This window comes from Siphateles boraxobius, unplaced genomic scaffold, assembly GCF_051911475.1.
Source record: "Siphateles boraxobius isolate OS27281-9 unplaced genomic scaffold, OSU_SipBor_1 11, whole genome shotgun sequence".
NCBI lineage: Eukaryota > Metazoa > Chordata > Actinopteri > Cypriniformes > Leuciscidae > Siphateles > Siphateles boraxobius.
Window position 1 is genome coordinate 12,295,748 of NW_027508711.1, and position 12,130 is coordinate 12,307,877.

The window sequence follows — 12,130 nt, forward strand, 5'->3', positions numbered from 1 at the left end:
AATCCTGTCATCCAGCCATCTCCTCCCTATATCCACATCACCAAAAATGTGTTTTAGGAGGACAGATACAGTAACAGATACAGTTTACAATACAGTAAAAAGAACATGTAGGATGTTGGTAAATAACAATGTCTTTTCTGTTAAACAAATGCTTTTTAATCTTCGCTATTGCTTCAATGCAAATGAACAAGCGCGCTGTTATTTGTTGCGTATTGACGTGAGTTCAAGTAAGCCAGAAAAGCGCAGATTCTAAGCAATACGCTGTATTAAATATCATGATGACACACGAGTTGAGTATTTGCACTAAATCTGCAGATTTGGCTTAGACGAACTTCCCCAGCAAAGTGAGTAAACATTAGTAACACAACAAATTAGCTAGTGATTTGACAGCGTTAAGCGCCACAGTTGATTTTTACCCGTATTTGGTGGGTGTTCATTTCAAACCCTGAACGCAACCCAATACTTTCCATAAAAAGTAATGTAATTTTAATAAATGTAACATTTAGTGATACAAATACTAGCACATGTGAGTTTACAGGTCAATCACATTTGACAAACCCTAACCCTTGTTCTTTCAAATGCATTAATCTAGGAAAAACAATATTAAATAGATAAATGTAAGGTTAAAGTTGAGATGAAACAGAAGTAGCGATTGGACTTTTTCCCCCCATATCGTGACGTACATCCGAGTGAAACGGACAGGGACTTTCGTTCTATCGATATATCAGTTGTTGATTGGAAGGAGACACTACTGTCGCAGAAACTATTTCAATAACAGTTACTGCAATTTATTAGACTCGATTTGACACCAAAATCTACACTGTAAAAAAATGATAATTATCAATAAGTTATGACATGTTTTTACATTGCTTTAACTCACCAAAATAAGTTAAGCCGTTTTCAAAAATGATTTGTTCTACAAGATTCAATTCATTTATTAAAGTCAGTTTAATGTCATTTAAGTTGAAATGAATTAAACATCCAAGTTGATAGTCCTTAAAAATTTAAGGCAGCAACTTTTTTACAGTGTATTTATATTTTGCTATTAACGCAATATTGTAACTCATTACTTTTAAGTGTGACTTTCCCCAACACTGCAAAAGAGTATATTGTGTGATATCAGGTGGTCATTATACAGTTAATTACTCCAAACAGATGTTTAATAAAAAATCTAAAGATTTATTTACATTTTCGAATCACACACACACACACACAAAAACACAAAAATTGTATTTTAAAAAAAAAGTAAAATAACTATCTCTGCTCAATTTCGCCTGTGTTCTCTTTCACGACTGTGTTGTCTGTGTTTGGCAAACCCTCGGTCTCGCTCCCTTCTGTCTCGCTCTCTATCCCGTTCCCTTTCTCTCTCTCGTTCCTCATTTCTCTCTCTTCCTCTATCCCCCTCCCTGTCTCGCTGTCTCACATCCTCTCTGTTTCTATCCGTCTTATTGTCTTCTTCTCTATCCCTGTACCTATCTCTGAATCTGTCCGCCTCATCCTGTGGATTCCCGGGATCCTGTCCGGGTCTGTCCCTCCTGCTCCCTGCCAGTCCTTTCCCAGCGTACTTCTCATATGCCGTGTCCTCCTTCTCCTTCTTCACTCTGACAGGGGAAGACGCTGACGCCTCATGTTTCTCTTCCTTCAGTGCCTTTTTCTTCTCTTTCTTTTCCTTCTTCTTTTTCTTCTTCTCCTTTTTATCTAAGGTATAACAATATGAGCCAAACAATTGTTAAATAAATAAAAACGGGAATTTATTAAAGAAAAACGAATTGCCTCTTGAAATAAAGACATGTTCCATTCAGTGAACAGATCCGCCTCTCCTCACCTTTTTTGGGCTTTTTCACAGGTACAGCATTATCTTCCTCAGACTCGGAAGGTTGGGGCACGTTGGGAGCGCATCCCTCCTCTCGCAAACGTTTGGTGACATCATCGATGTCATCTGTGTCCTTTGGTGGTCGATAATTTGCGACGTGGTCCACACGTATGGTTCGACCCTTAATCTGTAGAGCAGAAAAACAATTTAAAAAGATCAAATATATAGGTGATGTTAAAAATGGTTATATATGGCAATAAGTTAAAAAGGGTACTGATATCATAATAAAGACAAACAAAAAAATATATAAACATTACTTACTTAATACATTTAAATGATATTATAAACTATATTAAAAAAATATATATTTCTAACAATATGGTTTTGTAAAGAAAAATAAAAATATAAAATTAAATATATAAACATTAATTAAATGATATATTTAAATGATATTATAAACTATTAAATAAAATAATTTAGCATTTTTATAACAAGATGGTTTGTTAAGGTTGTAAAATGTCATGTGCGACTCCCCGAAAATGTAATATTTCTAAATTAATAATGCATGATATTGTTAAAAAAACAAAAAACTTTTATCTCAAAAAATATATATAATAAAACTTTTTTAAGATTTGCCTTTTTTAAGATTTTTTGAAAAGCATGGATACAAATAATATCACTGATCCACAACTAGGTCAGCATTTATCAATATTCATGTATATATATTGTTTATATAAATAACAAGAAATAGTATATTCCCTTAGTACACGCACACAACTGAATAAGCGTCTGGGAAAGCCCTTCACCTTGATTCCATTAAAGTTATCCACAGCCAGAATGGTGCTTCTTTGATCTTCATAGCACAGGAAGCAGAATCCTTTAGATTTGCCCGTCTTCTTATCTCGCACCAAGTTGATGTTGGCAATCTCTCCGTACCTGAGATGCACAGAGGAGGATTAAGCTTCACTAGGAGGAAATAAAACAAGAAGATGTGTTTCTGATGCAATTAGGACTTACTGAGAGAAAACACAGATGATGTCTCCTTCTGTCAGATCATATGGAAATCCACCTGCAGATTACAACATATTTACATACAAGGCTGAACAGGTCAGCATTTACCTCAAATAAATTATCAATAAATACAGAATTTATAAAACAAAGTATTATGCAATTCTTGAAATTGTTCTCTTTAGTCTGGCAAATGAGTGTGATCATGCCATTGTCTACTCTAGTGAAGAACAGGTTTAGTGAAACAGGTAAATGCTGCCACCATCTGGAACAGTGCAAATCTCTCCATCCAGAGAGCATTTCAGTGGCATTGCCTCCTACACCACAGACGGGTGAGAGGAGTCGGACCCCCATCCTACAATTTAAAACGCAGCTATATATTTTCATATATAAATATACAATTTATACTGTGAAAAACATACATTATAAATATGCATACAATTTTATTTAGAAAATATTTAGTTTCTGTGTTGTTACTATGTTTTAAACTCACTATAGTAGTGTACTTTTAGATATATTATTTATTTATTTGATTATTTATTATTTTTATGCATTTTATTCAAATGATTTATTTAGTACAATAGTTTTATCTTTTTATATACTTTTTACACTTCTGTCTCTGAATCAATTTATTATTATTTATTATTTTAATCTTTTTGTGTATTTTATTCAAATAATTTATTTAGGACAACAGTTCATTGTTTTTTACACTGTCTTTCTCGTAATCAATTTATAATTTTAATATTTTTATGTGTTTTATTTAAATTATTTATTTAGTTAGTATGATAGTTAGCTTGATCTTTTATATTTTTTATTTATTTTTTATTTACACTGTCTTTCTCTAAATCAACTTATTATTATTCTATTATTATTGTAGTATTTTTAAGTATTTTATTCAAATTATTTTTTCATTTAGTATGACAGTTACATTTTTTATTTCTCAAAGTTTTTACGCTGGTTTTCTCTTAATCCATTTATTACTATATTATTATTTATTTTAATTAATTTTTTTCATTTCAAATATTAAACTAACTATTATACTAAATAATTTAAATGAAAAAATAAATTATAAATATGTATACATACATATTTATATATGATACATACATACATACGTAAATATATATGTACATACATAGTCAAACAAAAATTTATTCAGACACCTTCAACATTTCTCACATTATCACAGTTTATTTGCTATAGTTTAGAATATTGTAATAAAATATGACAAGGACTAAGAGTTATCAAATCAGTTGATATTTCACTAGTTTTGTTCATCCCTCTGTTAGACTGTCTCACAAATGAATTAGGTTAAATAGCTGTTAAATTTAAGTACACTATTAGATAATACCAATTTAGTTCAACAAATTACCAAGCAATGTTTAATTTCCTCAGTCTGTGGTGTAAAAAGGTCGCCTTAACAATAAAGGAAAAAACGTAACCAAAACAATCATTTTTGGTCCAATTTTTTTTGACATTTTACTGGTAGTCCACTGTATGAAGAATTTGTGGGAATAATGTCACAGTTTACTTTATTTTGCTATCCTCACTTACATAAATTAATATTAGTGTCCTGCACCCACTAGTAATAAAATAATATCAAATTTTATAACTGGTTTCTGAATCATTTTTGGTTTGACTAATATATATATATATATATATATATACACATACACACACACACAAAGTCAAACCAAAAATGATTCAGAAATGACTCATATTCTTTTATTACTAGTGGGTGCAGGACACTATAATTAATTAATTTATTTAAGTGAGGATAGCAAAATAAAGTGAACTGTGACATCCAGCTGGGATTTTGGCACACAGTCACAGTGTTATAATCTAATAATCTATAATCTAACCAGTCACTTACCGATGAAGACCCAGGCGCTGTCTTTATAGACTGAATGCCAGGACACACTGTCTTTGACACCCAGTTCAGCCTCTCTTTCATTCAGTTCATTGATGAGTTTCACTTTGGTGAGTGGACTAAAGACAGATAATGAACATATATTTGCATTATATCTCATTTAGTACAATATACATGCTCTCTAATGACGTTTATTATTTTGTTGTGTAGTCTGTGCATCAAGATACCAGAATTATTTATGATTCTTCCATTAGGATGACTTTTCACTACTTGAAAACAATTAAATTCTTTAAAGTATGTCAACTGTATTCAAACATTTTATCTCAAATGTCCATTTATGGTAATAATACAGTATCTATAATACAGTATAATTATGTACAATAACTGTCACCCTGTATGCCGAAAGAGTCGTCGTTTTATGTTTTCATTTTCTTGTTATATGTCAGTGTCCTATAAATTATTCAAAAAGAATAAATGATTCGAGAATTAGTTTACTTTCATGTTTTACCAGATGGATGTTTAGCTTTTAGCTAACAGTAACTGCTAAAAACTCTGAGGCTAGTTGTTTAGCTTTCACCTTTAGTGACCTTTTCCATTACTGAGGGGTCTAGTAACTGTATTAGACTAATAAAAAAACATATGACAACAAAAGTAAGGGAGATATAACATTTTTAAAGCATAAATTTCAACGCATCACTTACTTCATTGTGATGAGCCGCAGTCACTCCGGAAGGATTTTGTTCCACTAACGTTAGCGATTTGAGCGTTTTGCATGTGGTACTACTTTTTCCGGGTTGTTGAAAAGGACTGTGGGATATGTAGTCAACTGACTGTTAAACTTAGATTTCTCCTTTAGCATTGATTGTGTGTTTGTAGCTGAAAGTGTATTTTCTCATATTTTGCAACGGCTTTTAGCCTTACAGCTGAAGAACTAACATATGAAGCATACACTGATAGTTTTATTGGCATAGTAAAAAAGTGTAACACTATAGATGCATAACGTTTACATAGGCTACATGTAGCACAATTTAAAGGAGTACAAAAATAAATGGTCTACAATAAAATAAATGGAATGGTAACATTTAAATAAAAGTAGAAATAACATTGAAATAGCCTAAGTTAGCCTAGCCTATAATTTTACTAATAAAATAATACACTTATTTTATTACATTTATTTTATTTTAATACACTTATTCTAACAATAATTTCACTGTTTACACATATGTTTCTTGGGAATTCATGGTTTTCGCACAGTTTTGAAGTCGTCTTCCAATTAGTGGTTGGCCTTTTGTCATAACACAGGGAAACTTTTTGATGCCCAAAACCCCCACTCTTGTGGAGGACCACAAGCAGATCATATTTTTATCTAGCCTCGTTTATATTGGCGGAAAACAATAATTGTGAAAGATAAATGTCATATCAAAAAGACTATAAATGATATTTAAATATCATCTACTATATTCTTTAGCAAGTGTTTGCAAGCTAAAATCTAATAATGCTACAAAGTACATAAACATTCGGTTTGTATAATAGCATATTGTACTCTTACTGTTAACCAGACTTCCTTTCCCATACTTCTTTTCTATATCACCAAATTACATTTATTTGTGAATGTATAATGGATAACAAAAACACGTTCTGTTGAATATGAGTTTAATCTATATTACCGTCATCTATTTTACAATTGAAAAAACAAACAAAAAAACAAGAGGAAACAGGGGAACTAAGTGCTATGGTTATATTTGGAATGTAATTTGTTCATTGCAAGCGGACAAGTTAAGCAAATAAAGTCTGTTTTATTTAGACAAATACTCTGGTCTTCACATCCATTAAAAAAGCCATTAACGACAAAGCAAGACCTTTTACAGTTTCCTATGACCAGAGGACTAAAAGGACATTCCCCCTCTATTGGCAATATTTTCCTGATGTAGTTCAGGAATTGTGACAGACCTACTATAATTCCCCGGAGAGGCTATCATCTTGTCATGAAACTCAACTGACTGAGTGACAGTCGGGTGGTCTGTGGGGTATCTGTCCGCTGTCTCGGAGTGTGTCACACAACACAACACAACTTTAACATGAGCGAAGAGCTCGCAGATCTTGTCACTCACCTCTCGCTGCCAGCAGGCGTAGACGAGGGGATTTATAAGGGAGTTCGAGAGTCCTAGCAGCCAGAGATGGTTCTCCAAAAAGTGATAAAGTTTACAGTTTGGACAAGACACCTGCACAATACTGACCACAAAAAAGGGGCACCAGCAGAGAGTGAAGCAGCCAACCAGCATTGCAACAGTCCGCAGGGCTTTTACGTGACCCCAGTAGCGGCTAGACGACAGAAAGCGTGTACTCGATTGCTGGGCGCAGATGCGCTTCTGGTGGCCACAGGCGATTTTTAGGATGTCCATGTAGAAATAGATGAAGACCGAGAGTAGTGGGAAGAAAAACAGGCAGAAGACCACAATGATGCTCTTAGGCTCAATGACGGAGAAGAATGTACAGACATTGAGATAGTCTTCTTTCTGCATTGGTTTCACAAAGCTGGGTGCAAATCCCACAAACATTGAGATCAGCCAGACGGGAACCAGAGCCCCAGCAATCATCTTCTCATTCATAAGCTGTGAATAGCGCAGGGGCAACTTTATAGCTATGTAGCGGTCCAGTGAGATCAAGAACATGGTTATGATGGAGGCTGCAGAGGGTGCGATGATAAAGGTCATGCGCAACAAACAAATGCCCTTCTCCATGGAGGCTGTCGTTCCTTCCAGAGCATCAGTGGCGATGCCAGTGATGGCCATGCCAACTAGGATGTCTGCAATGGATAGGTTTAAAACAAAACACCAACTCTGGCAGCCCCTTTTGCGGATAAGCAAGACCAGGGCAATGGCGACTAGAAGGTTGGTAGAGATGATCAAAATGGATCCTACACTAAGGATACAGCCCATGGTCACTACTGCTCTTTCTATGGGAGGGGTTGTGAGCTCTGGACTGGCTGATGTCACTCTATAGTTCTTCAGTGAAGTCTCCTGAGACACGTTGAAGGCGATCATTGTTGCACTCAATGTCTCATTTTATTTCAAAGTTGAGAGTTTAAACAGACCAGGATATTGATGGTTTCAAGAGGAGGAAATGGACACAAGAATGTAGATTTTTATTTGCTCCCATTGGGAAAAGCAAAACTTTTGGCTGCTGTGGTTCTGTTTGTCCGACCCTTGTGCTGTCTGGCTGTCATCCAGGTCCCATAAGAGCATGCTTCCTTCTAAGTGGCCATATATCCGTGAGCATTTGATTATGATGAACCTAACCTTGCTGAAGTACAAAGACAATGCTGATCTATTGATGAAATCTTTATCCTTTAATAAAGCTTTTCATTAAGGAGTAATCTCAGAATACTATTCGATTTCCAGATGTTTTAAGAGATGTCCTTGCCTGAAACGGTGATGAGAAGCAGAACTCCTTTCTCATGAAATCTCCATGTAAAACTCCAATAAATTCAACAGAAAACTATTCCAACTGAGGAAAAGATGTCCAGAACAAGGATACCAAGTGAGTGCGTCTTTCAGATTCGGTTGGCTTTCACTCAAAATAGGGGTGATGTCCAAGTGTTCGTTTTGTTGTCTCTCTGTCAGCAAGGGGAATCAGTCTACTTACTCTGAACAAACAAAAAGGGGAAGAGAAACTGATGAACATGTAAAGAGGTTTGGGTTTGGAGAGTGGGCTGGGAGGAGGGTGGACACTAACAGCGTGGCTGTGATTACTCATGAGTGAACCAACTCTGAACAAACAGAATCGCTCATGGGTAAATAAACTGTTACCATATCCAAACCATTTCACATTTTATCATAGGAGCCAGGGTCAATGCACAGATATGGATATATTTTGGGAGCAGGACGAATCATTTACATTAATTCCGCAATAATGCACTTCAACTTGCCTCTCGAGGACAATGAATGAGTCAAAGTACAATGGGCTTAAAATTACACAACTGGTTTTTAAAAATCTGCACACAGTTGTCCGTTCCAAGGAAAGGTCTGTTTGCTACACAATAAAGCCTGACTCCCACAGGCCAACAATGTGGTGATGTTATTCATCCCTACTAGACTTTTCACTGCTATTGAAAGTGGATTTAGGTCAGCAGTTGTTGTGCCCACTGCTATGCTCAGCCCACAGAAAGCTCTTGGATGCGATTTGTGCAGAACCGTGTCTACCCTTCGCCGACACATCACTGCCTGTCTTCAGTTTGAGGTGGATAAATAAGGAACGTCTTGGGCTCTTTGAAAAGAATACTGAAGATTCTTCAGAATCAGAGCATCGGGAAGATGTCTTTAAAGCGGAGACTGATCTCCATGTTGTTGTGCTGTATGTATTGCGTGGGGTCACTCTTTTGCCTCCACCCGGACAGAAACAACTGTGTCTCGAATGGTGCTCGGTGAGTTTAAAGGCCACCCTAAACTATTTAAAATACATCTAATCTTATTTGTCAAGCAATTAAAGGGATAGTCTGTGCAAAAATGGAACATAAAAGAAGAAACTTTGAAGAACTGTTTTTGTCCAAATTTTGAAAGAATGTTATTGTATGAAAAAAGACACAGGCATTTTTCAAAATATCTTCTTTTGAGTTTAATACGTTTGTAGCGACTTGAGAGAAATCAACCCATATAAAAAAAAAGTTAATTTATACTTTAGTAAAGTTCAAGTATATTTTTTGAGTATACTTTATGTAGTAAGTATACTAATATCAAAACGTACTAGGAGTATACTAGTAGTACTATTTCAATACTGCTTGGGACTAAATTGGCCTACTGTTTAGTAGACTATATAAAAGTATACTTTTAAGTATACTTTGCGAATCAGTAATAAACAGAGTACTATAGATATAAACTTTTTTACCATTTTAATACTTGTAGCACATGTTTTAGTTTATGAAAGTACACTTTGAAATATACTCTCAGTAACTTGTTTATTAGTTTTATACTGCAAGTATACTTATACTGCAAGTTTTCTTCAAGTGAACAAAACATCATACTTATACTTATACATGGGTTGGACATTTCATTCAGTAATGTTAGGCAGTTTTTATTTATATGCTGTTTAATGTTTAATGTTTGCGTTATTTTACATTTGCGTTAGCAATCTTCTATTGTTTCTTCTTCTTCTTCACCTGGGTTTTGATCTGGAGATTCTTTACTCTTTCACAGAAGATGCGTAGTTGCGCCCCATAACCTTATAACAGTGAAAACATGGATAGCCGGAAAATTCAGTCAATGGTGGGGAAAAGCAGATTTGAAGTAAATTCCTCTGTACACAACCAGTGGACTAGCCTACACCAAAATTCAGATACTCGTTTCTGACGTCACAAACTGCCTTTTAAACCAATCAGGTCAACGTGTGATCATCAACGAGTGGAAAACAAGCGTTTAGCCCAGACAAAAAGTTGCAAAATGTTTTTTTAACGGAAACGGTGGTGCGTTGAACACCCTTGTTCTGATGACGCAAGAGTTGCAGCTATGGCAGCTGAGAACGCCTTTCTTTGTGTTCTTTTTGAAGAATTTTCAGAGCCTGATGAAATCGGTATAAATACGTGTTTAATACTGCAAAATACGATCGATGTTATAGTCACTGCCCCTGCCGTCCAGAATAAAAGAGAACATCCCAATCGAGTGAGGGATTTGTGAAAATTGTGGTTCCTAATTATTGTGATCCAACATTTGGCTCGCATTTCAGGATGAAAAGATAAACATTTCAGGTGAAGGATAATCAGGATAATCAGGATTAATCAGGATAATTTCCATCCGAAACTGTGATCTACCTATCTGACCTTATTATTTTTATTGTGAGTATTAGGCTCATCATTATTGCTGATCACTATTGATGTGCTATATTTTTACGACAAACATTTCTTTAATATCTTCAAATGTTGCGTATACCGAGCTGAAGCGGACACATTTGTGAACGACTTTACTTGGATCCATTGTGCGAGCTGTCTCTTTAATACCGCGTGGTTTACATACATGTTGCTGCTGATTTTGCTGACATTTTTGTCACACCCAAACAAGAGAAAACGTATCTCAAACTCCGGTTCACACCGTTTCCGGGAAACATGTTGTTCAACCCGGAAACCGTAGCAAAATGTTGAGCTTCAACCCCTTGTGTGAGTGAGTGGAGGCGGGGCTAATTTGCAAATTCATAGACACATTTTTTTCAAGGAAAAAAATTAAATATGCAATTTTGGTTGCTCAAATGTGAGTTTTCAGGGATAAAATTATTGACTACAGGCGGACTCTCGATCAAAACATAGAGTACAAGTATAGGCCAAATTATACTTACACTTTTCTGTCAGTTTAGGTCAAGTATACTTACACTTTTCTGACAGTATAGGTCAAGTATACTTACCCTTTTCTGACAGTATAGGTTAAATATACTTATACTTTTCTGACAGTATAGGTCAAGTATACTTAAATTTTTCTGACAGTATAGGTTAAATATACTTATACTTTTCTGACAGTATAGGTCAAGTATACTTAAATTTTTCTGTCAGTATAGGTCAAGTATACTTACAATTTTCTGACAGTATAGGTCAAGTATACTTACACTTTTCTGACAGTATAGGTCAAGTATACTTTCACTTTTCTGACAGTATGTCAAATATACTTATACTTTTCTGACAGTATAGGTCAAGTATACTTACCCTTTTCTGACAGTATAGGTTAAATATACTTATACTTTTCTGACAGTATAGGTCAAGTATACTTACATTTTTCTGTCAGTATAGGTCAAGTATACTTACAATTTTCTGACAGTATAGGTCAAGTATACTTTCACTTTTCTGACAGTATGTCAAATATACTTACACTTTTCTGACAGTATAGGTCAAGTATACTCAAGTGCAATTTTAAGTATATTCCTGAAAAGTACATTAAAAGTGTACTTTCTTATTTTTAGTTTTAAGGAAGTATGCTAATAGCACACCTTCTGTAAAGGGAGTGATGACCTAAATTTTATTTTTGAAATGGAGAATCATCCCTTCAGTGAATCACGTGCATGAATAACAGTAACTCATGAAGTTCCTCACTTCTGTGTGTTGCAGGAATCTGGTATCAGTTGTTCAGCAGCTGTACCAGCGTGTGATGAGGCTCCTACGCACCACTCTGTGACATCACAACTAGAGGGAAGGTGAAACCACAACCAAAGTCTACGGACCACTTATCATGAGATCAGCATGATTGACATAAAACTGTGGACTTTTAAGCGCGAGAACTTTAAAATATATTTCCCGACATCATTAAAAGGTGCATCTCCTTTTACAATGAGTTTGTGTGTTCAAATTTATGATCTATACCGAAGCATTAAAAAGCCATAAGAGAGATCTACAATGGACGGAAATTACACTTTTTGCAGGTTGGGGTGTTCATTGCGAATGATGCTAATGGTGTGGATTTTTTTGT

General features: G+C 35.0%; 2 protein-coding genes across 2 annotated transcripts; both read right to left on the reverse strand.

The window, feature by feature from the left end:
* Positions 1-1,158: 1,158 nt before the first annotated feature.
* rbmx2 (RNA binding motif protein X-linked 2) lies at positions 1,159-5,476 on the reverse strand. Its single transcript, XM_077196952.1, has 6 exons — positions 5,393-5,476; positions 4,695-4,810; positions 2,831-2,882; positions 2,620-2,749; positions 1,826-2,000; positions 1,159-1,698 (listed from the first exon to the last, which is right to left on the reverse strand). The coding sequence occupies exons 1-6, from the start codon at positions 5,395-5,397 to the stop codon at positions 1,265-1,267; spliced, it is 912 nt and encodes a 303-aa protein (XP_077053067.1). The 5' UTR covers positions 5,398-5,476; the 3' UTR covers positions 1,159-1,264.
* Positions 5,477-6,337: 861 nt separating this feature from the next.
* Positions 6,338-8,323, reverse strand: gpr119 (G protein-coupled receptor 119). Its single transcript, XM_077248541.1, has one exon. It carries the CDS (start codon positions 7,733-7,735, stop codon positions 6,578-6,580), a length of 1,158 nt encoding a protein of 385 aa, XP_077104656.1. The 5' UTR covers positions 7,736-8,323; the 3' UTR covers positions 6,338-6,577.
* Between the last annotated feature and the right edge of the window lie 3,807 nt (positions 8,324-12,130).